Source organism: Melitaea cinxia, chromosome 13 (genome assembly GCF_905220565.1).
Source record: "Melitaea cinxia chromosome 13, ilMelCinx1.1, whole genome shotgun sequence".
Taxonomy (NCBI): domain Eukaryota; kingdom Metazoa; phylum Arthropoda; class Insecta; order Lepidoptera; family Nymphalidae; genus Melitaea; species Melitaea cinxia.
Window position 1 is genome coordinate 5,349,843 of NC_059406.1, and position 22,568 is coordinate 5,372,410.

The 22,568-nt window shown below is 34.8% G+C and overlaps 1 protein-coding gene across 1 annotated transcript; it reads left to right on the forward strand.

Annotated features, from left to right (window-relative positions):
- The first annotated feature begins 14,557 nt into the window (after positions 1-14,557).
- Positions 14,558-18,679, forward strand: LOC123659274 (uncharacterized protein K02A2.6-like). The gene is made up of 2 exons (XM_045594521.1): positions 14,558-17,963; positions 18,138-18,679. The coding sequence occupies exons 1-2, from the start codon at positions 14,558-14,560 to the stop codon at positions 18,677-18,679; spliced, it is 3,948 nt and encodes a 1,315-aa protein (XP_045450477.1).
- The last annotated feature ends 3,889 nt before the right edge of the window (positions 18,680-22,568 follow it).

Consider the following 22,568-nt stretch of genomic DNA (forward strand, 5'->3'; position numbering starts at 1 on the left):
CGCTTACCATCAGGTGACCCGTACGCTTGTTTGCCGACCTAGTGACATAAAAAAAAATCCACCACACTGCTCCACTTGATTGGCGGATACCTACTATGAGTAACGATAGCTATCAGGTATTGGTTGGTTGGAGGCACGGTGGGGAGACCCACAAGGACAGACATCCAAACCGGAAAGAAATATTTGTATATATCAATTATCAATCCCGAGGGGGAATCGAGCCCGCAAACCGTCGGTGTTTTACACGACTAATAGGACCACTACACCAGAGCAGCAAAATAAAAAATAGCAAAATAAAACTTCCATTAGGACTAGCCCTTTGGCGTAATTTGCAGTGATCCTGTTTTCTGCTGCAGGGGTCGTTGATTCAATTCCCGCTCCTAGTCTGGGTGTGATATACATATTTATTAATTATTTATAAACGTATTATTTGTCTATATACGCGAAGTAAAAGCTTTGTACCCCTTTTTACGAAAATTGCGCAGGCGGAGGAGTATGAAACTTCGCACACTTATAGTTTATATAGAGAAGGAGTGCAGAAAACAAATAGTTTTTTTTTTAATTATGCATAAAAATACATTAAAATAATAAAAAAAATATTACACACACCACCATGTATTTAACACACACGCGTCAATCAAATTGAAAACAGATTTAGACTATAGATTAATATTGTCTTTAATGAATGTCAATCATAATAGCTATATACTTTTATATATATGTTCAAACTTATAATTTAAATTAATTATAGTCGAATTTCGAACATTGGGTGACCACTAGGATGTATAATTATCTAATACGTAGCTAAATCAGCCAGTCTTTACCTATAAACAAGAAATAAGTTTTTTACCACAGGAACAGATAACCGTGTGTGTATTTTAAATATATTTATTTATTTTATTATTGATTTATTCCTTTCATACATAGTTGGGTGATAAACATTCATATATCAAATAATTCCTGCATCTATTGTTAGCCTTCAATGCCCTGGAGAGTAATTAAGCCGTCGTCGGTTATCTTCATTAACAGTGATAATCGTTAACATTAGGGTAATTAATTAGCTTAGCCTTTGTGTTATGAGCTTCGTTCTTAAGTGGTTGCCTAATACGTTTATGAGGTGAAAATCACTAGACGTATTTCAATTAAATATATTATAATGTGTTTCTCTGTACAATAAATGTGAATAAACAATACATTTTCCTCTCCTTTGTCAATGATTAAAACCGTTAATATAGGTACCGTTTTTTTTATTATTATTGATAAAGTAGTTAACTTAATATAAAGTAATTATAATCGTATGTATGACGCTATTATACGCTTTCAGTCATTGCTTGTAGTTTTCAGCTCTGAAGTGTAATATTTTTCATCACAAGTGTGAATGTCGCATAGAGAGGTTATGCTGCTCACGATCCTTTTTACCACTTTTACTTTCAACTCACGTCTGCCAACGGGTAAAGCTGCAAATTCGCCAAATTTTTCTAGTGGTTGTTATCAACTCCTAGCTATATATATGCATTTCGCTGTGTTTTTGATAGTATAATTGCAGATGTGGTGTTTATTTTTTCAAAAATACAATTAAATAAAATCATCTTAATAGCCGTATGTAATACGTTTAGGAGTTTCTTTTCCGATTTTTTACATGCTTTGTAAATAATGTAAGACTGCTTAATATAGTCCGGAAACATAATTACCACGAACACAACGACCAAATTCCGACAACCTCTGAATGGTCTTTTCAGACATTTTTTGTGAGGGGGAAACGATAGCACACTTTCGAGTACAACAATTACATTGTTAACCCCATAAAATGAACTAAGTAATATCTATTTATTCTAGCTTAACCGTCACGAAATTATTATTATTAGTCCAAGTAAGAAAGTCTCAGAATCAGTCCCAGACTTAAAAAGTATCGTTAATGTTTTTTAATTATAAATCACGTGACCTTCGTTACCAAATGCGTTATCCATGTTCGTAGCGGCGAAAAGTGTCGGAACCCAGAGGTCTCCCCCTCTATTTATCTTCTAATACGATCTGATATAAACGTCGAAAGCGACCGTCTTATCTTCAACACGAATAATGCACGCCATTCGTCTCCGTCTGATGTCTCATCATTCTGTCCAATCATATTCTTCTTCATTTATCAGTAGATATCATTAAGAAACAGGAGCTCGGTAAAATATATTTTTATCAATACGATGTCTCACGGTAAGCGTTTTTCGAGACATCGTATTTTTGTTTCTGTAAATATACAATGTAATAATATATAATGTAATATTACTGTATATAACTGTGTTTTTTTATGCCGCAAAACAATCATTTAAATAATAATATAAAATATTTGTGTGACACAGTAATAAAATTACTATCGAAGTTCCGCGAATTTAATGTGTTTGTTCTCATATATTTGGTAGGTCTGAGAGTAGGTCCTAAAGTATATCTTATTATAAGTTCATCTCCCTTATTATGGTGTCTCCGATAATTAGAGTATCAAGAAAGAAAATGCAGTTAAGTCTTACGCGTTACAGTTCATAAGACAGAACAGACAAGAGAAAAATAAAATTTTAATTAAAACATAAATAATATGTAACTAAAACATAATTTGCTAAATAAATAAAAATAAAAAATAACACAACAAACGCACCTCACAAACATACAGCCCATAGCACGTACATGATATTTTTAACCGACTTCCAAAAAAGGAGGAGGTTCTCAATTCGACTGTATTTTTTTTTTTTTTTTTTTTTATGTATGTTACATCAGAACTTTTGACCGGGTAGACCGATTTCGACAAATTTTGTTTTAATCGAAAGGTGGTGTGTGCCAATTGGTCCCATTTAAATTTATTTGTGATCTAACAACTACTTTTCGAGTTATATCTAATAATGTGTTTTTACTTGACGCTTTTTTCGTCGACCTACGTTGTATTATACCGCATAACTTTCTACTGGATGTACCGATTTTGATAATTCTTTTTTTATTGGAAAAAAGATATCCCTAGTTTAGTACCATGATAAGGAAACCAGGATCTGATGATGGGATCCCAGAGAAATCGAGGGAAACTCTTGAAAATCCGCAATAACTTTTTATTGGGTGTACCGATTTTAATAATTTTTAATTTAATCGAAAGCTGGTGTTTGTCATGTGGTCACATATAAATTTTATTGAGATCTGATAACTACTTTTTGAGTAATCTTTGATAACGCGTAGTTACTTGACTATTTTTTCGTCGATATACGTTGTATTACTCGTCGATGTAATTGAAGTCGGTTTTTTTTTCGTTTGCGAGCAAACACAATTATTAAGAAGCCTTATTTTGGTGAACAACTCGCGGTAATTATTATTATTCTAAGTTAAACTATTGTAAACTACGAGCACGTTAGCAATAACACATTCGCGTGCGAGGAAAATACAAGTCAGCGGTAGTTGTCAGCGGCGGCAGTATCAAACAAACGCCCACTCCGAGCCACTAATACCGAGGCCGGACGTGAGCGCTGGTATTACGAGTGTCCGCGGAAATAGTTCTCAGTAACCTACTGCCTACTTATTGCATGTACTTACAGTATTACAATTATATATTAACTTTGTAAAGCGATTAGAAATTTTATAAATACTGGACGTACGAGTATCTTCAATTAAAATTTGTCATAAGTCATCTAAGATTTGAACAGACATTAAGAGCTTCCTTACAAAGCCACTAACTAACAAAACAGATACACACGCAAACAAAAATACTTTCATATATACGAGTATATACACACACTAAAATTACGTATTATGTGTTCACGAGGTCAGTTGTTACATTTATTATTAAGTAGGTTATTACACCTAAAAAGGATGTTATTGGGAACCACAAAAAATTAAAGGAGTAAAAATAAATATTTAAGCTTAGTGAAGCCTAAAATAATACGCTTAGAATTAATAATAAGGCAATATAACATTAAATACTCTTTGACCTTTGGCACCTAAAAATCTTTAAATTTGCATAATGTAACTGAAATAATTGCGGACCAATAATAACCAATAACATTGTTTACTTTCCCGGCACCACAAATAGCGATTCCAGTTATTAAGATAAGTAATCGTTCAATGGTGGACAAACTAATGGAAAACAAATCTCACCACAAGGGTTCCTCTTTGATAGAACCAACGTATTTTTAACTTTTATTATAATTGGTATTGTTGCATAATTTTTAGGTTTATTATGAAAGAAAACTGTTCTAATGTAGTTGTTTTTTAACTGACTTCAAAAAAGGAGAAGAAATTACTCAATTTGACCGTATATATATATATATATATGTATATTAATGTATTTTCGGGGATAACTTCGTCGTTTATGAACCGATTTTGATAATAATCGGTACATAATTATTGGAGCGGAGATATCTCTAGTGTGGTACCATGCTAAGGAAACCAGGATCTGATGATGGAATCCCTGAGAAATCGAGGGAAACCTTTGGAAATCGTAGTGACGACTAGTGCATTTGTTAATTTGTTTCGTCTATTTACATTGTATTACTTGTCGATGTAATTGAAATCGTTTTTTTTTTTTCGTTTGCGAGCAAAAACAATTATTATTAACGTATTATGTTCCGGTGGTAAGTAAGGTCAGCAGAGCTCCAAGGGAGGATAGAGGGTAGGGTCGGCAAAGCGCATGCGATCCTTCTGATGGTGCGTCTGTAGGCTAAGGTAAGCGTTTATTATCAGGTGGGCCGTAAATTAACGTTGACGGCCGCGTTTTCGAAAGCTGTTCAGAGCGAACATTAGTATTTATTCAAATATTCATGGTTGGTCTGTGTGCCTGTGTTTTTGATTTAAGCGAATAAAAAAACAACACTAATTTTGTATGACAATTTGGTGCGATTGAAATTTTTCTTAGTAATATAGTCATCGAAGTCCTCAACTAAAATGTTTTTAATGCTATCACTCAAATCTGTCAGCGCTTAACATTAGTAAATTACCACGTATATGTCATTTATCATCATTACTCAACCTAAATTTCTGGTCAATGTACCGTAACTTTTATTTCTTTATACAAAATTAGCATAGCAAGCAAAGTACGTATCCTTTAATAACGAAACAATTAATAATAAAATAAAATCAAAAAATGTATATGAACTTTATTTATTTTTACGTGAAATTTTAAAGCAAATAATGCATCTCTATTCTCTATTAAATTAATTTCAACGATAATAAATATTTATTGTTTATTTTTGTGTAGTTAAAAATTAAATTTCATGTGTACTCTTAAATAAAATTACTTAGTTTGGTTGCAGCAATGAAAACAAGCGCCCCGGGCTATTTGTGGGCAAATGAGATGTAAAATACGGAATCTTGCTATTTCAAGAGAAGCTCTTACTTTGCCGACGCAAACAAATAAATCCTCCAAATGTTACTCCAACCTCGTTTATCTATGAACTACGTAAATCTTCTTACTTTATTGTTTTTACGTCGTCGATTAATTTCAATAGAGGTCTATTAAAGTATTGACCGTCTGAATACTTGATGGCTGCGTAAAAATGTTTTTATGTTGAAAAACATCAACTTGTTGTGGCTTAAATCAATTTGCTTCAGCCTGTAATATCCCACTACTGGGTATAGGCCTCTTCCCCATGTAGGAGAAGGATCAGAGCTTAATCCATCACGGTGCTCCAATGCGGGTTGGCGGATATGTTCCCTACTATGAGTAACGATAGCCATCAGGTGTAAATGATAACAATTGAGTCTTATTATCGTACTAGCAAAAAGCGCAGCTTTACATGGGCTTACGAGAGTTTTTAATCAAGTAATAATTTTAAAGTGTTCTTTTAACAAATTGTAAATTAATAGATTATTCATATTATTTATTAGAAAAAAAAATAGATTTACCAGTCGACTGTTACCTGTAATACAAGCATTAAGTTGCTTAGCATGGGAACAGACAACTGTGTGTGTATGTTATAAGATATTTATTTATTTATTTATTATTTATAATAGAGGTTTATGTCAATAATTTTACACAACATCACACATCAGTCTTTCACAGTCCTCATCATCATTTTCATTCCTTGTTTTTTCTTAGATATTTGTAGCATATGTGAGTTTTTAGTGCTACTTGATCTATCATACGGAAATCTTCTTTACAATGCTATCCCTTTTTGTTTTTACTTTAAAGATACAAGTACCTTTTTTTGTTTTCGCCAATGTCTACAACAGCTTTATCTAAGGTTAAGCCCTGTGAGTTGACTTAGATTGTACCCGCGAAATGTAATTTTAATGGGAATTCCTCTCTAGAGCAATGGGTATTTCCACTTTTTCAAAATTTTGTTAGGTTATATTGAAACAGCAACACTATTGTCATAATTATATTAAATACATTTTTTTAAAGAAAATATCATCACTCGTGACATTGGACCAATTCGGGTAGTATAAAACAGACAAAGCACGATTCACCAAGCTATTCAGCTCACAAATTTGAACCTAAAATAACTTTTGATCCGATCGACAAAATAAGTACGGTTTCAGGCATACTTAACATTTCCTTACCTGCTGATTTAGCTTTTAAAGCGATTAAGAGTTGTGGGAATATTTAATAACACAGTTGATACAATTCTTTTAACTTTTAAGTATGAAATTATTTTACCTTTATTTGTTTTCTTATGGCATCGTTTATTACGGCCCATTAGTTTTAATACGTACCTATAAATACTCCGTGTCATTATTATTTCTCATTATCTTCCAGACTGCATTCTCTATTAACTTATCTGATTAAGAGTATATTTTGGGAAACTTGCTGAGAGTCATTTTGTTTTATTAATGACAATAGAAACCTTTAGTTTTGTCCTTATAAAGTGGCCTTTCTAGGTGGTCACCACAAATCCCCATAAAATATGCCAACTAACGGTACATCGTGTTTGAAAAAATTTACACAAACGTAGATTTGTTTTTCTTAGAATACTATAAAACTACCCAGTTTACCAATAAATAAAAATTTACGCCCACATAAATAATAATCTTTGACGTTGAATAAAGTAACGTAACGTAAAACTTTTAAATGGCTCATTTAATTTCCTAGTAAATGTTTAAAATAGACCTAATTTGGTTCTAGATGACAAATCACTTTTTTATTTTCAATTAATGTTTCTAACGAATTTATTTGTTCCCTATTTAAAATAGAATGCTATGCATATCGTATACATTTAAGTTTTTGAGTAACTTAAGAATAAAAGACACTTTTATTTTACTAGCTGCCCGGAGAGATTTCGTTCTGTTAAAAGATAGTCGTAAAAAAAAATTGTATCAAAACCTTCCGTAGGACTTAAGGAACATTAAAAAAATGAATTAGCTGAATTGATCGAGCCGTTCTCGAGTTATGCGCTTAGCAACATTCATTTTTATTTATATGGATAAGCTGAGACTTACATTTTTTGTAAAATTATTTTTATATGTATTAATATTGTTTGTTATTAGGAATAAATATTCTATTATTAGTGATCGATATTAACTTTTTAGTTTTGTAACATAATGCTTAGTACATATTATCAGTCCAGTTGGGTCTATGATATTGTCAGTAGTACAATATCATTGTTATTGACACACTTTTTTTCCATAAGTCTATCACTCTGTTTTAAAAATATTACACATCTAGGAATATATTAAAGCTCAAACTTAAAGATGAAATAGTTTTTCCGTAAAGTGTACCACAAAGGTGTATGATTTATAGGATATTAATTATACTTTTAAAGGTGCTCTTTATCTTCTTTGCTAATGATATATTTATTGGCTGTATAGTAATGGAAAAAAAAAATTTAAAAAATCTATAATCCATTCCCCCAACGTCGCGGGCGGAAAGCTAGTCGTAATATATAATATATATCGCAAATATATAATGTGCTTTTAGTAAAGTGCTGATTATATGTTTTACGTTGTTATAAGCGATTTTTAACGTCTATCAGTCTAAGAGGCAAACCTCAACGTAGGGGAAAAAGTTCCCCTCAGGAAGTGTAAGGGGGAGATCAAATATGTTTTAATGAAGTGGTGCGTCTAGACAAAAATATACTTTGGATCTTGAGCATGTAACATTTTAATTAATGATGGCTGGCGAATAAAGTTTAATATAAAAGGACTCACACACAGGACACTTTTTTATGATTGTTATCAAAGTAGAGATTACGAGTGACTTTTAAGATTTCTTTTTTTTTTTTTTTTTTTTTTTTTTTTTTTTTTTTTTTTTTTTTTTTTTTATTCTTTATTGGGAAACAAACAGCACAAAGAATAAATTCGTTCATGAAACATAAAAAAAATAATCAAGCCAACAAAGTTTCCACTTAAAACTATGAACAAATAAATTAGACAATACAATAACTGTAATTTATAAATACTACACAATACAATAAAATATAGATGTACTCAGGGCGTATATATAACATTAAAAAAAAAAAAAAACAAAGACAAATATACATTATACAAATCGAACACTACTACACTATATTTCGATTAGTTTTCCTTTTTCCCTTTCATAAAGTATTTGTACTCATTGAACCCACTGCTGAACAAGTCGATGTCATTATACCGGTCGTCATATACTTTACATGACCTTGCGAGAAATGAGTTGCCACAATACCTTGTCCGAGCGACAGAGGGGGAGAAAGTTGCTCGGGATCTTGTGCAATAACTGGGGCACCTAAACGATACCCTACTAAGTAGGTACTGAGAGTCTACCAAACCATTAATCAATTTGTAAAGAAAAAGCTGATCTCTGTGTTCTCTACGATTTTCAAGGGAAGTAAACTCAGAAAAACAATCAGATCCAAATTTCTTAGAATAAATTTCTTTATGAAAATTGTTATATTTAATAACATCGAGTATAGTAGTAATCTTGAATAATTGATCATTTCAGTTAATTTTCACGCAGTATTTGTTAAAAAGATTTTAAGAATCAAATTATAATGTTTGATATAAGTTTATATAAACTACAAAGATTTGTGGGCTAAGCTTACATGCAAGACATGACTCAATTTATAATAGTTAATTATTGTAAATATGGACTGATTGGTAGAATTCTTTTAGAGTTAATTTCCTACTTATCAACTTTCATTGTGAAGTTGCAAAGTGCAAAAAAAAAATTTAAAATATATCTTGTGCAATTTTTAAAGAGTAACCGTCGAGCTTCTTGCCGACTCTTCTAAGCTAAATATACCTACATGCGGAAACGATGCTTGATAATTGATGCTCGTAGCTTCGCTACTATAATTACTAAATTCACTGTATTATAATAAATTAAATAATAAAGTGGCTCTATAAAAATGAAGATTCAAAAGTGCTTTTTAATTGTATAAAAATATTTTGATTCATTAATTGATTAAATAAACAAATATAAAATAAGTTTATTAAAATTATTGAATAAATTATTATTATTCTTTCTGGCCTGGTTAAGATATTTGTGCTGTTAGTGTCGCCAGACTAATGTTAAGTTCACTCAACGCCAATACGCTCTCTAACAGCCTAATAACATCGTAAAAATTGTTTTTGATACTTTAATTTATATTAAAAACCTTTACTCTTTGCCTGTAAGTTGATTTGATCAATATGACGGGTAAAAGTACTACAAAATTTGATTAGAAACTATAGACAATGAAAATTGAAAATAGACAAAATAGAAAGAAGATATGTTAATCGCGAAAGTCTCATGAAAATTGACGTGCACCCTTTTTCTTTATCCGTTTGCTTCTCATTTTAATTCAATTTACTGGATGAGGGCGAAAAAGTAATCTTCAGGGTTGGGTCGGGACACGCTACAGTGAGATTGGAAGTCATCGGCGCAGTATTGGGACGAACTCATATACTTTTATGACTCAGAAAGTTTTTATTCACGGCACAAGAGATTCGCAATCCGCGCTAACCCTCGTATGTGAACGGTATGTATAAAACTTCAAATGTGGAAAAAAGTTATTTAAGCTAAAATATGCATAATGAAATATATACTATCATTTACTTTTTCTTCGAGAATTGTATCTATTTATTGACAAAAAGATTTAAGCATCGTTTAATCATTTTTTAACATTGTTTCTATCGCGTTTATGGTACACAGCATATTTGAGGATAACCTTATATGTACTTAACGTGCAATAGTGTTTGAACTCAGTAGAAATCGTTTTAGTTTTTACTTATATAGGAAATTGAAATGAGAAAATATTATTACTACATTTTTATTCCTAAAAAATATTTCTTTTATTAAATAATTGGACACTCTTTCTGTTACGGACTCATGCTATAATTTATATGACTGTTCTACTTTTTAAAGCTAAGCAAAGATTACTGCAGATTTTTTAAAGCTTCTCAAACAATTACAAAACATTGCAATTTTAAAAAGCTTAAAAAGCACGAGTTTACTGTATTATTCTCTTTTCACATTCTCCATTTTATTCGCAAAACTAAGCACATATTCTATGCACATGGCGATGTTATTATCACATTTATATAAGTACGCTTAAATTACTCTTAACCTAAATTGTGGATAGCAACAGCGCATTGCTTGCCGCAACGCACTCAATCTCGTGCCCACAAACACTAAGCGATACGGCTAATTAAGGCCGTGCAGACTCACTGCACTCATATTATTTATTTCGATAAACGGTGAATCATGAAATATTAAAATATTTAATTAACAGACAGCTATTTTGAAACCCAGTTATCTGGATAAAGAATTATTATTTTTATTGTTATTGCTATATAACGTATTTTTTCGGCTTATTTAAAAATATGTTGTTTTGAATTGGGAATACGTTGGTAGGTATTAATTAACATTTATCTGTATCTTTTTTTAAGTGGCCGATTAAAATATATATTATGTTGAATTTCATATGATAATAATTATAAGTTTGAATAATTGAAATGTGCACGTAAAATAAAACCAAACAAAAATAGGACACACACACCCGTATGTTCTCGTTAGAGAGAAAATAAGTGTTTTTCAGTACTCTGTTAAACTTATGTCAGACGTTCTGTAAAAGGTTACCGTTTTTGCTTTTAAGATAAAACCTCTCTAAAGGAAAAGTTTCAGGTGAAATGGTGCCTCGAAAAATTTGTTCAAACCGCATTTTTCTTCTAACTTATTCACGAGATTGGGTTTCTTTTCGGATCTACACATCTTTTAGTTTGTTAAGGACCTCGTTTTGTCACAAAAAGGTGTTTCCATTTAAAGTATCATGTAATGTTTCTACATACATATAATCACGCCTCTTTCCCGTAGGTGTAGGCAGAGACCACTTCTTTGCACTTGCTACGATCCTTACATACTTCTTTCGCTTCGTCCACTTTTATTATTCCCTTCATACATGCTCTTTGGTTTATTTTTTCAAGACGTCCCTTATTTGGTCTCGGAAGGTCCGCCTAGGTCTACCCCTTATAACCATTCCATTCTTACTCGCCTTATACACTTTTTTCGTCAACCGTTCTTCACTCATTCTCTCGACATGGTCAAACCATCTGAGTATACCTTTCTCAATTTTTGTCACTACATCTTCTTTCGAACCACAACTTTTTCTTATCTCACTATTTCTTACGTCTTTCTGTCATTCAGTTTAACTCATCATACTTCTTAACGCTCTCATCTCAACTGCATTTATTCTGCTTTCATGTTTCTTCTGCCATACCCAACTTTCACTTCCGTACATGAGTGTCGGAAGTGTCGGAACCAACACCCCCTCATGCACAGCCAAACGAGCCTTGTTAGACACCTTTCCACTGCTCATAAAGGAGTGCAAAGCCCCATTCACCCGTTTTCCTGCTTTCACTCTTCTTTCAATATCACTTTCACACTTTCCATCTCTTGTAAACTTTGAACCCAGATACACAAATAGATACATCAATTCTTTCATCTCCAATCACGATATCGCAGTCTTTTACTACCACATCTATTTCAAACACCATCACTTTCGTCTTCTTTATATTCATCTTCATTCCCTTACAAAGGCTCCACTCACATCAGTTACCATCTCCTGCAACTCCTCGGGCGAAGACGCAAGTAATACTTGATCATCAGCATAGAGAAGACATTTGACGAGTAACTCATTCATTCTCAACCCATTTTCATTCTCTTTAAATATGTCAAATAATTGTCCATGAATAGATTAAGCAGCTACGGTGATGCTACACATCCCTGTTTAACACCTTTTTCGATATTAAACCATTCAGTGTATGCTCCATTTATCCTCACACAAGCACTAGAATCACTATAAAGAGATTGCAATGCTCGTATGAGGACACTGCTCACACCATTCACAGACAATGCTGACCACAATTCATTCCTCATCACTCTATCATAGGCTTTTTCTAAATCCACGAACGCGCAATAGACTTTTTTGTTTTTTGCCAAGCACTTTTCGGCTTTGCACCGCAAAGAAAAGACCTGATCCGTACATCCCATTCCCTTTCTAAATCCCGCTTGTGCATACCATACTTTATCGTCTGTTTCATTCACAACCCTCGCAATCAACACTTTTGCATACAATTTACCGACGACGCTGAGGAGGCTTATAACGCGGTAATTCCTGCAGTCCTGCCATGACCCTTTTCCCTTGTATTATGGGACGATTACGGCTTTGCACCAGTCTCCCAGTACTTGCCCATTTCGCCAGCACAAATGGAAAAGGCGGTACAGCTGGCTAGCTACTATGCCATGTCCAGCCTTTAGCATTTCGACGGTAATTCTGTCATACCCTGCAGCCTTACCTAATCTCATACTTTTCAACGCTTTCACTATTTCATCCATGCTTATCTCACTTTCATCACCATTTATACTCTCTTCCATGGAAGGTGCCGTATGTTGTACCTGTACTTCCTCTCTTTCGAACAAACTTTCAAAATACTCTTTCCATTTCTTTAACACACATTCTTCTCCTTTTATAATGCTATATATGCATGCCTACATACACACATACATACATACATACATACATACATACATACAACAATAATCAAAACACAATTACAGTGTTTATTAAGTTCACCAAATAAGGTTAAATTTTAGGTAAGAAGAACCTTTTAACTTGCCTCTTAGTCACGTGAAGAAGTTTTACGGATAGACTCAGGTAACATATTCCAGAGACGAACAGCAGAAACAGCGAATGAATCAGACAAAAACCCAGACCGATGAATAGGAGTAGAAAGAGATAGATTATTTGAAGAGCGGAGAGATCTTTTATGAGATTCGGAAAGGAAAGCAAACTTACATTTAAGGTAAGAAGGGGAAATAGGATGGGATAGAATAGTGAAAAGTAAACAAAGAATTCTCAAGTTCCTACGCTCACGGATAGGTAGCCATTTAAGGAGAGATCTGTAATGGAAAATATGATCATACTTCCGCAAGTCGAAAACGAAACAAATTCAGGCGTTGAGCAATCGATCAAGTTTGTTCGAGTTTGGCAAAAGTAAGGTATTCACCAAGTGGAGCTTGGCCTTAGTTGGTAAGAAATGCTTAAAGTGTAGTAAGGGATGTAATGTTGAGTAGAATTTACGCGAAACTTCATTCACTTGATCGGACCAGCAAAAGGACTTATCAATAATTATGCCCAGATCCTTAACCTTTGAAGTAAATGGTATTGGCATTGTAGGTAGACGAAAAAATAGTCAAGTAAATACGTATTTTCAAAGATTACTCCAAAAGTTGTAATCAGATCTCGATGAAATTTAAATGTGACCATATGATAAACACGGGTTTTCGATTAAATTAAAAATCATCAAAATCGGTACACCCAGTAAAAAGTTATGCGGATTTTCGAGGGTTTCCCTTGATTTCTCTGGGATCCCATTATCAGATCCTGGTTTCCTTATTATGGTACCATACTTAGGATATCTCCTTTTGAACAAAACAAGAATTATCAAAATCGGTTCATAAACGACGAAGTTATCCCCGAACATACATTTAAAAAAAATATACGTCGAATTGAGTAACCTCCTTTTTTTAAGTCGGTTAAAAAGGAATTAGGTCTGAGGAAGAAACGAGTTTTTCTGTGATAGGACGTAGGGTATTCACCCTAAAAATATATGTAGGTAGCTTACGAAATTGAAAATTTTATACGTTGTTTATGTATCATGCATGAAACTATGTTATACTATACTCATATGAAATGTATTATGTAAATGGCATTTGAAATTACATCAATATAAATTTTATTCGTAACTAGCTGTGCCCACGACTTCATCCACGTAGAATTACAAAGAAGTAGAAGAACAAAAAAGTTATTGTTCAGTTCGCAGAGTTATGAAAATAAGAGTCAATTTCTAAATTAAAAGTAGCATAAGCTACTCCTTATTACATCAGCTATCTGTTAGTGAAAGTCTCGTCAAAATCGGCCCAGCCATTTTAGCCGATTCGCCGGAACAAACAGACAGACAGACAGACAGACAAAATTTGTAGAAAATGCTATTTTGGTATAGGTATGTGTAATATAACGGTCGATCGACGCATCGATTGTCGCGCTCGATGACCGCGTCAGTCGTGAATAAACGGTGTCACCGACAACTCGCTGTCCTTTTATTTAAAAACATTTCATTGGCGAACGAGGATTAATCTATTAAAATGTCGATCGGAAAGTTATCGGAGTTCAACATAACATCGGGAAATTGGTCGATGTACATTGAAAGAACAGAAATGTTTTTCAAAGTTAACGCGGTTAAAGAAGACTTATGGCTACCCACTTTAATTGCGGCGATGGGCGATGAAACGTACGAGTTACTAAGTAATTTGACGAGTCCCGAAAAACCGAGCACCAAGACTTACGCAGCGGTGGTGAAGCTGATGGGTGACCACTTACAGCCGAAACCATCTTTTATGGCAGAGCGATTTCGATTCCGCCAAAGAAGGCAAAATGCGGGTGAATCAGTTTTGCAATATATTTCGGAACTAAAAAAAATGTCAAGATTTTGTGACTTTGGGACGGTATTAGAAGAGAATATGCGGGATCAGCTGGTATGTGGTCTTCGAAGCGAAGCTACTAGACAACGTTTATTCGCCGAAGACAGCTTACAATACGCGAAGGCAGTCAAAATTGCCTCAGCCATGGAAGCGGCGGAAAGGGATGCCGCAGCAGTGGAGCAGACAAGCGGCAGTGGCAGTGTGAGCAGCGAGGGCGTGGCGGATTCCGTGCATGCGGTGCAGGTGGCCACGCGGAATAGCCGAGGCGGACGTGGCCGGGGCGGCCTACGGGGCTCAGCGGCGGTGCGACGAGAGAAAGAAATAAACAGTAATTGTGCGGCTTGTGGATCTACGGATCATATAAGTATTGGGTGTCGGTACAACCGGTTCATCTGTAGTAGATGTGGACAGAGGGGACATTTACGTCGTGTATGCCCGGTACGGTCAGGTGGCATCTCTCGGCGAGAAGGGCTTCCAAACAATAGCATGGTTGCTGGCTTCGCGGACGACAGAGTGCACCGATCGGAGGTGCTAGGGGTGGACGAACCTCCTTTATCGGACGACGAGGTCGAGCCGGTCGTAGAAGATCTACATCAACTTAGTCTTAACAGTTACAAGCCGGTGAGTTTAAAAATATGTATAGATGGTATCGTTTTACCTATGGAAATAGATACTGGATCATTAGTATCATGTATTAGTAAAAATACTTATGATAAATATTTTAAAAGTAGGTATTTAGAGAAATCAAATATGTTATTTAAATTTTATGATGGTTCTACGATTAGACCCCTAGGGGTGATCAAGCCACTCGTCAAATATAAAAAAATAAGTAAAATTGTAGAATTATTTGTAATTGAGGGTGGCACCACTTCGTTATTGGGAAGACAGTGGCTTTCGGAATTTTACATAAAAATACCATTATATAAACACGTAGAAAATATGAATGTAATTAATGCGGAAAATAATTTTAATCATTCTATTAATGTATTACTCGACAGATTTAAGGAGTTATTCTCGGAGGGACTGGGACGGTTCACGGGCGGTAAGGCTCAGCTGCGGGTGCGCGAGGGGGCGACGCCGGTATTTTGCCGCGCGCGGCCCGTGCCGTACGCGCTGCGCGAGCGGGTCGAGGCGGAGCTGGCGGGCATGCTGCGCGCGGGCGTCATCGAGCCCGTTGACAGCGCGGACTGGGCTACCCCACTGGTACCGGTACGTAAGGCGGATGGTGGACTCCGTATATGTGCTGATTATAAAGTTACTTTAAATCCGTTTCTGTTGGTCGATAAATATCCGTTACCGCGAATTAATGACTTGCTTGTGAAATTAAATGGTGCTAAAATATTTACGAAAATTGATCTTTCACAAGCCTATAATCAAATAGAGTTACATGACCCCGATAATTTGACAGTTATTAACACTCACAAAGGACTTTTCAAGTACAAACGATTAGTATATGGATTGTCTTCGAGTCCTGGAATCTTTCAGCGAATTATGACTAATCTTTTGAACGATATTCCGGGAGTAGAAGTTTTTATTGATGATATAATAATCGGTTCTCCTGATACTCGGGAACATTTAATAACTTTAAAACGTGTTTTAGAGCGGTTACGAAATAACGGAATGAAACTTAAAAAAAGTAAATGCCTATTTATGACAAGTGAGGTTAAATATCTAGGTTTTATTATTTCAGCCGAGGGTATTAAAGTGGATCCGGAAAGGGTGGAGGGAATAGTAAATATACCTCGCCCGGTTAATATTACGGACTTAAGGGCCTTTCTAGGCACTATTAATTTTTACGCAAAATTTGTTAAAAATTTAAGTACTATATTAGCACCACTGTACCACTTACTGAGAAAGGGAGTAAATTGGATATGGAATGATGAGTGTGAAGTAGCATTCCGGACAATTAAGTCAATTTTAGTTGGTGCGGATGTTCTAGCGCACTACGATCCGGAAGCGCCTTTGTTTTTAACGTGCGACGCGAGCGCGCGAGGTATAGGCGGTGTGCTCACGCAAACTGACACGCGAGTCGCTCGCTCGGGCGAGTCGGCGCGGGAGCGGCCGGTCGTATACGTATCGCGAGCGTTAACGGCTGCCGAGAAACATTACTCTCAAATTGAACGTGAGGCTTTAGCAATAGTATTTTGCTTTGAAAAATTGCATCAGTACCTGTACGGCAGGCGCTTTACACTGCGTACCGACCATAAACCTTTGGTAACTATATTTGGGCCGAAACAAGGAATTCCGTCGATGGCTGCAAGTCGGTTACAACGGTGGGCTATTAAATTATCGGCATATACCTATGAGATTGAGTACGTTACATCAAAACAAAACGGCGCTGACGGTTTATCTCGATTGCCAGCAAGCTTTAAAAATAAAAATAAAAATATTTTTAAAATTCCGGAACAATCTCACTTACACTTTGCACATAATGCTTTATTATTAGATTATAATGAAATTAAAAAACAGACTTGCCGGGACCCACTACTGGGTCGTGTTCTCACTTATATTCGTGACGAGTGGCCTCCACATAATGAGATGCTGCCTCTCAACCCTTACTTTAATCGTAAAAAAGAGTTGTATGAGGAGTTAGGTTGCGTGATGTGGGGCCATAGAATAGTGATACCGGAAACCTGCAGGGACAAGGTTTTAACTGACTTGCATGAGGCTCATATGGGGATAGTTAAAACGAAATCTTTTGCAAGGAGCTACGTATGGTGGCCGGGCATTGACGAAGCAATCGAGAAAACGTGCCGCGACTGTAGCGTGTGTGTCACGGAGAGTGAAGCGCCACCGCGGCATATGCCATGCCCATGGCCATGGCCGAATAAACCTTGGGCTCGCGTACACATCGACTTCCTGGGTCCTCTTGCGGGTCGAATGTATTTAGTGTTGGTGGATGCGAGAACTAAATGTATAGAAGTTTGTCAGGTACCTAGCACAGCGGCTAGTCACGCAATTAAAATGTTGAGTGGCATTTTTGCTCGTTTCGGTTTACCTAAGCAAATAGTATCGGATAACGGCCCACCTTTCTCTAGCAATGAATTTTCAACATTTGTAAATACGAATGGTATTCAACATTTATTTTCGGCACCATACCATCCGGCATCAAATGGCGCGGCAGAAAATGCCGTCCATACAATTAAAAGGACTATTAAGAAAGCTATTAGACAAAATTTAGATATTAACTTATTTTTGAATAGTTTTTTACTTTATTATAGGAATACGGAACATTGTACAACAGGCGAAACGCCAGCGTCACTTATGTTCGGCCGCCGGTTACGTACTAAATTTGATGCTATGAGGCCTAATAGGGAGCTTAAAGTTAGAAACGCTCAAGAACATCAACAAAAGTACAGTACTCATGAGTCGCGCCTATTGTACCCAGGGGACGATGTATGGCTACGTCAATATAGGGGGAACGATAAATGGGTGTCGGGGAAGGTAGTGGATAAGATGGGGACAACAGATTATAGGGTGGTAGATGCAGCAGGACGCGAAACACACAGACATATTGACCAACTGAAACAGCGTAAACGGAGTTCACTAATCTGTCCTTCTAGCCCAGCGAGTGTCGGCGGGGAGACAGGAGCGACAAGCACCGAGCCCGAAACGCATGACACAAACAACCCCGGGGACGATGCGCACGCATTAGCCCACAGCCCGACTCGCGAACGTGAGAAAATTGAGGAATGCGTGGAATCAATCCCAACTAACACACAGCAACCCTCGCCTCCCATTGAACCGCCTCGGTCTCGTCCCATACGTAGATGTAGGATGAAATAATATCATCTTTCGACATATAGTTGTTTCTTTATTGTTATTTTTATTTTATTTTTTGTTGTTGTTTAATTAATAGAATAACTAGGGTTTAACATTTAAATAAGCTATTAATTGTACCAAAATAGATTGTTGTAGGTAATAGTTCATAGCTGTTGTGTGTATGTGCTTATGTAAGGTTATGTAAATACTGTATATTTGTAAATCGTTTTTTTTTTAAATGTATGTCTTAAATAAGGGTAGAGGTGTAATATAACGGTCGATCGACGCATCGATTGTCGCGCTCGATGACCGCGTCAGTCGTGAATAAACGGTGTCACCGACAACTCGCTGTCCTTTTATTTAAAAACATTTCAGTATGTACCGTGTATATACATTTAGTTAAAATCGTTTTTTTTTTTATATTGCAAACAGACACTCCAATTTTATTTATTTGTATATATTGAAACACGTGAAAGTTGTTTTCCAATATAGATACATGATCTTTGTTTTTCTTTCTACACACGTAAACACAATTTGATATGTTCACAAAAACAATCAAGCAATAACTATTACGTTATGTCTTTATCATCGTCGTTGTGGGTTAATGTTAAGCTTGAGAATATCTTATTCTTGCGGAGAAATAGTAAACGTGTTTATTTATATTTTTTGAAAATTCAAGCATTTCTCACATATTGAATCCGCAAATGTACTTGGCAAACGTAATATTGGACCGGTAGAGCGTACCTGTATGGAGCACGTGGCGTCCATTGCTTCACCTATATGTCAACGAGCGGAACTTTAATCATAACTCTAAGTTCTCTATACTCGACTCCGCACCGTATTTGCTGGAGCAATTACCTCAAGCTGCACTAACGCGCTAGTGTGTAGTTCAATTTTACTGTGCAAGCTTTGAAAACTAAGGAAGAGAAAATTCAAAATTGGTTGAGTTTTCGTATAATTTTTGGACGTATAATTTAGTTAAAATAATAATTATTTACACTTTTATTAAATATACTACTCCTGTTTTGAGATAATGAAAGTTTAAAATTCTTAGAACCTGCGTGTGCTAGAATATTATATTATGCATTTAATATATAATTTTAGTTTCATTCTAGTTTACGTGCTTACATTAATTATTTTTAATGGAATAATTTTCAAACTATAAATGTGATAGGTCTCAAATGAGTCAATGGTTTTCCAATTTTGATATGTGTCAAAAAAAAAACTGCGTACAGCATAATTTTATGATTGTTTTAAAAACAAATGTTGCGATGATTACACAACGCTTTTATACAACGCTTCTTAACTACTACTATTTGTATCATAATTACACTTTTTTTTTCATTAAAAATTGTTTCACATTTTTCTTGATTACTACAGTAACCAATATAGTAATAATATAGGTATTAAATATTTTTCAACCGACAAAATAAAAAAATACATATTTGAAATGAACTGAAAACTGTTAACATTGAGATCTTCCAAAGTCGATAACCCTTGATTCTTAACTTGCAATTATTGTTTTTATCCATTTGTTCTATCATCTGGTTTGGGAAAGTCATTTTCATAGTTGGCAAACAGATTTCTCGCTCTGTTTCATTTCAAAAGCGAAACATTTTCACTGATAGCAAAGTTTTATTTACAGTGTTATTATTTTTATTGTTTTATTATAAATTGTCATTATTTTTAATTAATGGTTAGTGTATGAAACATTTCATACAAATAAAAATTTAATTAGCAATCAATAAATGAAAATAAAATTATCAATGGTAATTTTTTTTTGTATTTATGTTTAAATTTTTTTAAATTAAGGTTTGCAAACATAGCATACAGTAAAAAAAATCTAAAATAGATTTACATACCTACATACATTTGCTTCATGACTTATTGCTGGTCTAATTATAAGCAACAAAGCATTCATAAATAAAACGACTTACAAAATCTAAATGTATGGCGTACGAAATAAATAGATTTAAACGAATAGTAAAAGCGTAACAAAGATATATAATAAATAAGAAATGTTACTCGGAGTTTCTCGCATATAATGCAAGAATCAAATAAAACGTATGGAACACAATACTTATTTATTTTAATTTTAAAACGTGCAGTAAATTCTCCGTTCCGTTCCGTGAAGATTTTAGATGGAAATATTTAGGTACGAAAATATGCGTTTAAATAAATAAATAAATATTTACACAATACACACACGGTCGTCTGTTCCAAAGTAAGCAACTTAATGCTTGTGTTATAGGTAACAGCCGACTGGTATATAGCTACATATATTTTTTTTTTCGATAAACATACTTATAAATAATACATATATAAATAAATATTTATATTAAACCCAGACTCGGGGTGGGAATCGAACCCACAACCCTCGGAGCAGAAAGCAGGGTAACTACAAACTGCGCCAACGAGCTAGTCGAAAGTTTGCTTACTTTTTGTTTGACAAAGAAGAACAAGGTATGCTTCCATTATGGGACGCGGTATAATATAAAACCTACTTACTAAATAATAATTAGAATTGAATGTTAGCTTATATATAAACTACTGCTGTGTGGCTACGGCACTAAAGAATTTAGCCACCCCCTCTCTTCCCGTGGGTGTCGTAAGAGGCGACTAAGGGATAACAAGGTTCCACAACCACCTTGGAACTTAAGAAGCCGACTGATGGCGGGATAACCATCCAACTGCTGGCTTTGAAATACACAGGCCGAAGACGGGCAGCAGCGTCTTCGGTTCGACAAAGCCAGTACTGCGGTCACCAACCCGCCTGCCCAGCGTGGTGACTATGGGCAAAACACATGAGTTCACGTTATTTTTGGCGTAAACTTGTGGAGGCCTATGTCCAGCAGTGGACTGTATAGGCTGTAATGATTATATATAAAATTCTCATGATATAATGTTAGTTAACATATTCCTCCGAAACGGCTAGACCGATTTTTTATGACATTTTGTGTGCATATCAGGTCGGTCTGAGAATCGGCCAACATCTATTTTTTATACCCTTAAGTTATAACGGGGGGGGGGGGATTAAGGGGTTTAATAACATATATGACAAAACAACGTTTGTGGGTTCAGCTACTTTATGTATAAAATTTGAAAATATAATATAATCATATTAAGGATTGCTTGCTTGATAAACAATGATCAAGAACAGCAGGGATTACAAAGCCCAATAATTTTACATTTTAACTAATTCACGTAGTCCAGAGTCCTTAGCTCTCTAATTGTCTTTTTAAACGTAATTTAAATTAAAGTCCTCACTAGGACTATTTTAAAATAACCTTGAACGTCGTATTACTAAATTTCAATACTCAATCGATGTTAAGTTCAACAAAATATATACAATCCAGTTACTATATTTAAATGTAGGGCTATTTATAGCTTTTAATAAAAATATAATTTTGTATTCCCAGGCTTCTACCTCCTCAGGTCGTGTGTATTTAGGTAAGCGTAACAAAATGAAATCATTCTCATCGAGTATATCGTATCTCTTAGGTAAGAACATCATTTATTCATGAATCCTATTGCTAACACGCAATGCGTGATATTGAAATATTCAGTATTTGCATGTGGTACAGAAATCCTACCTCGATAAGCTATTGTGAGTTATCAGGATCGATGATCTTACTTATATACTTACGTTCGTGCGTGACCTGTGTTACATGTTTATGTTCTCGAATATAGATTGCAGTCTGATAAAAAAAATATTTGCAACATGTAACGTACATTATTATTGCTACGTGATATTTATAACTACTTAAGTTTATAATGAATATTCAAGCTAACCACTGAATATTTCGTTACCGCTTTAACACTGCAAATTTATGTGATACTTCAAGATACATCAAGCAAATACGAATAAATACCATGTTTAAAGTGATTTTGATTTTTAATTTACAGCATAGTG

Coding starts and splice junctions, on each gene's coding strand:
- LOC123659274 (XM_045594521.1), top strand. CDS start 14,558: ATGTCGATCGGAAAGTTATCGGAGTTCAACATAACATCGGGAAATTGG. Junction 17,964..18,137: donor AACATTTGTAAATACGAATG/GTATTCAACATT, acceptor ATTGTACAACAG/GCGAAACGCCAGCGTCACTT.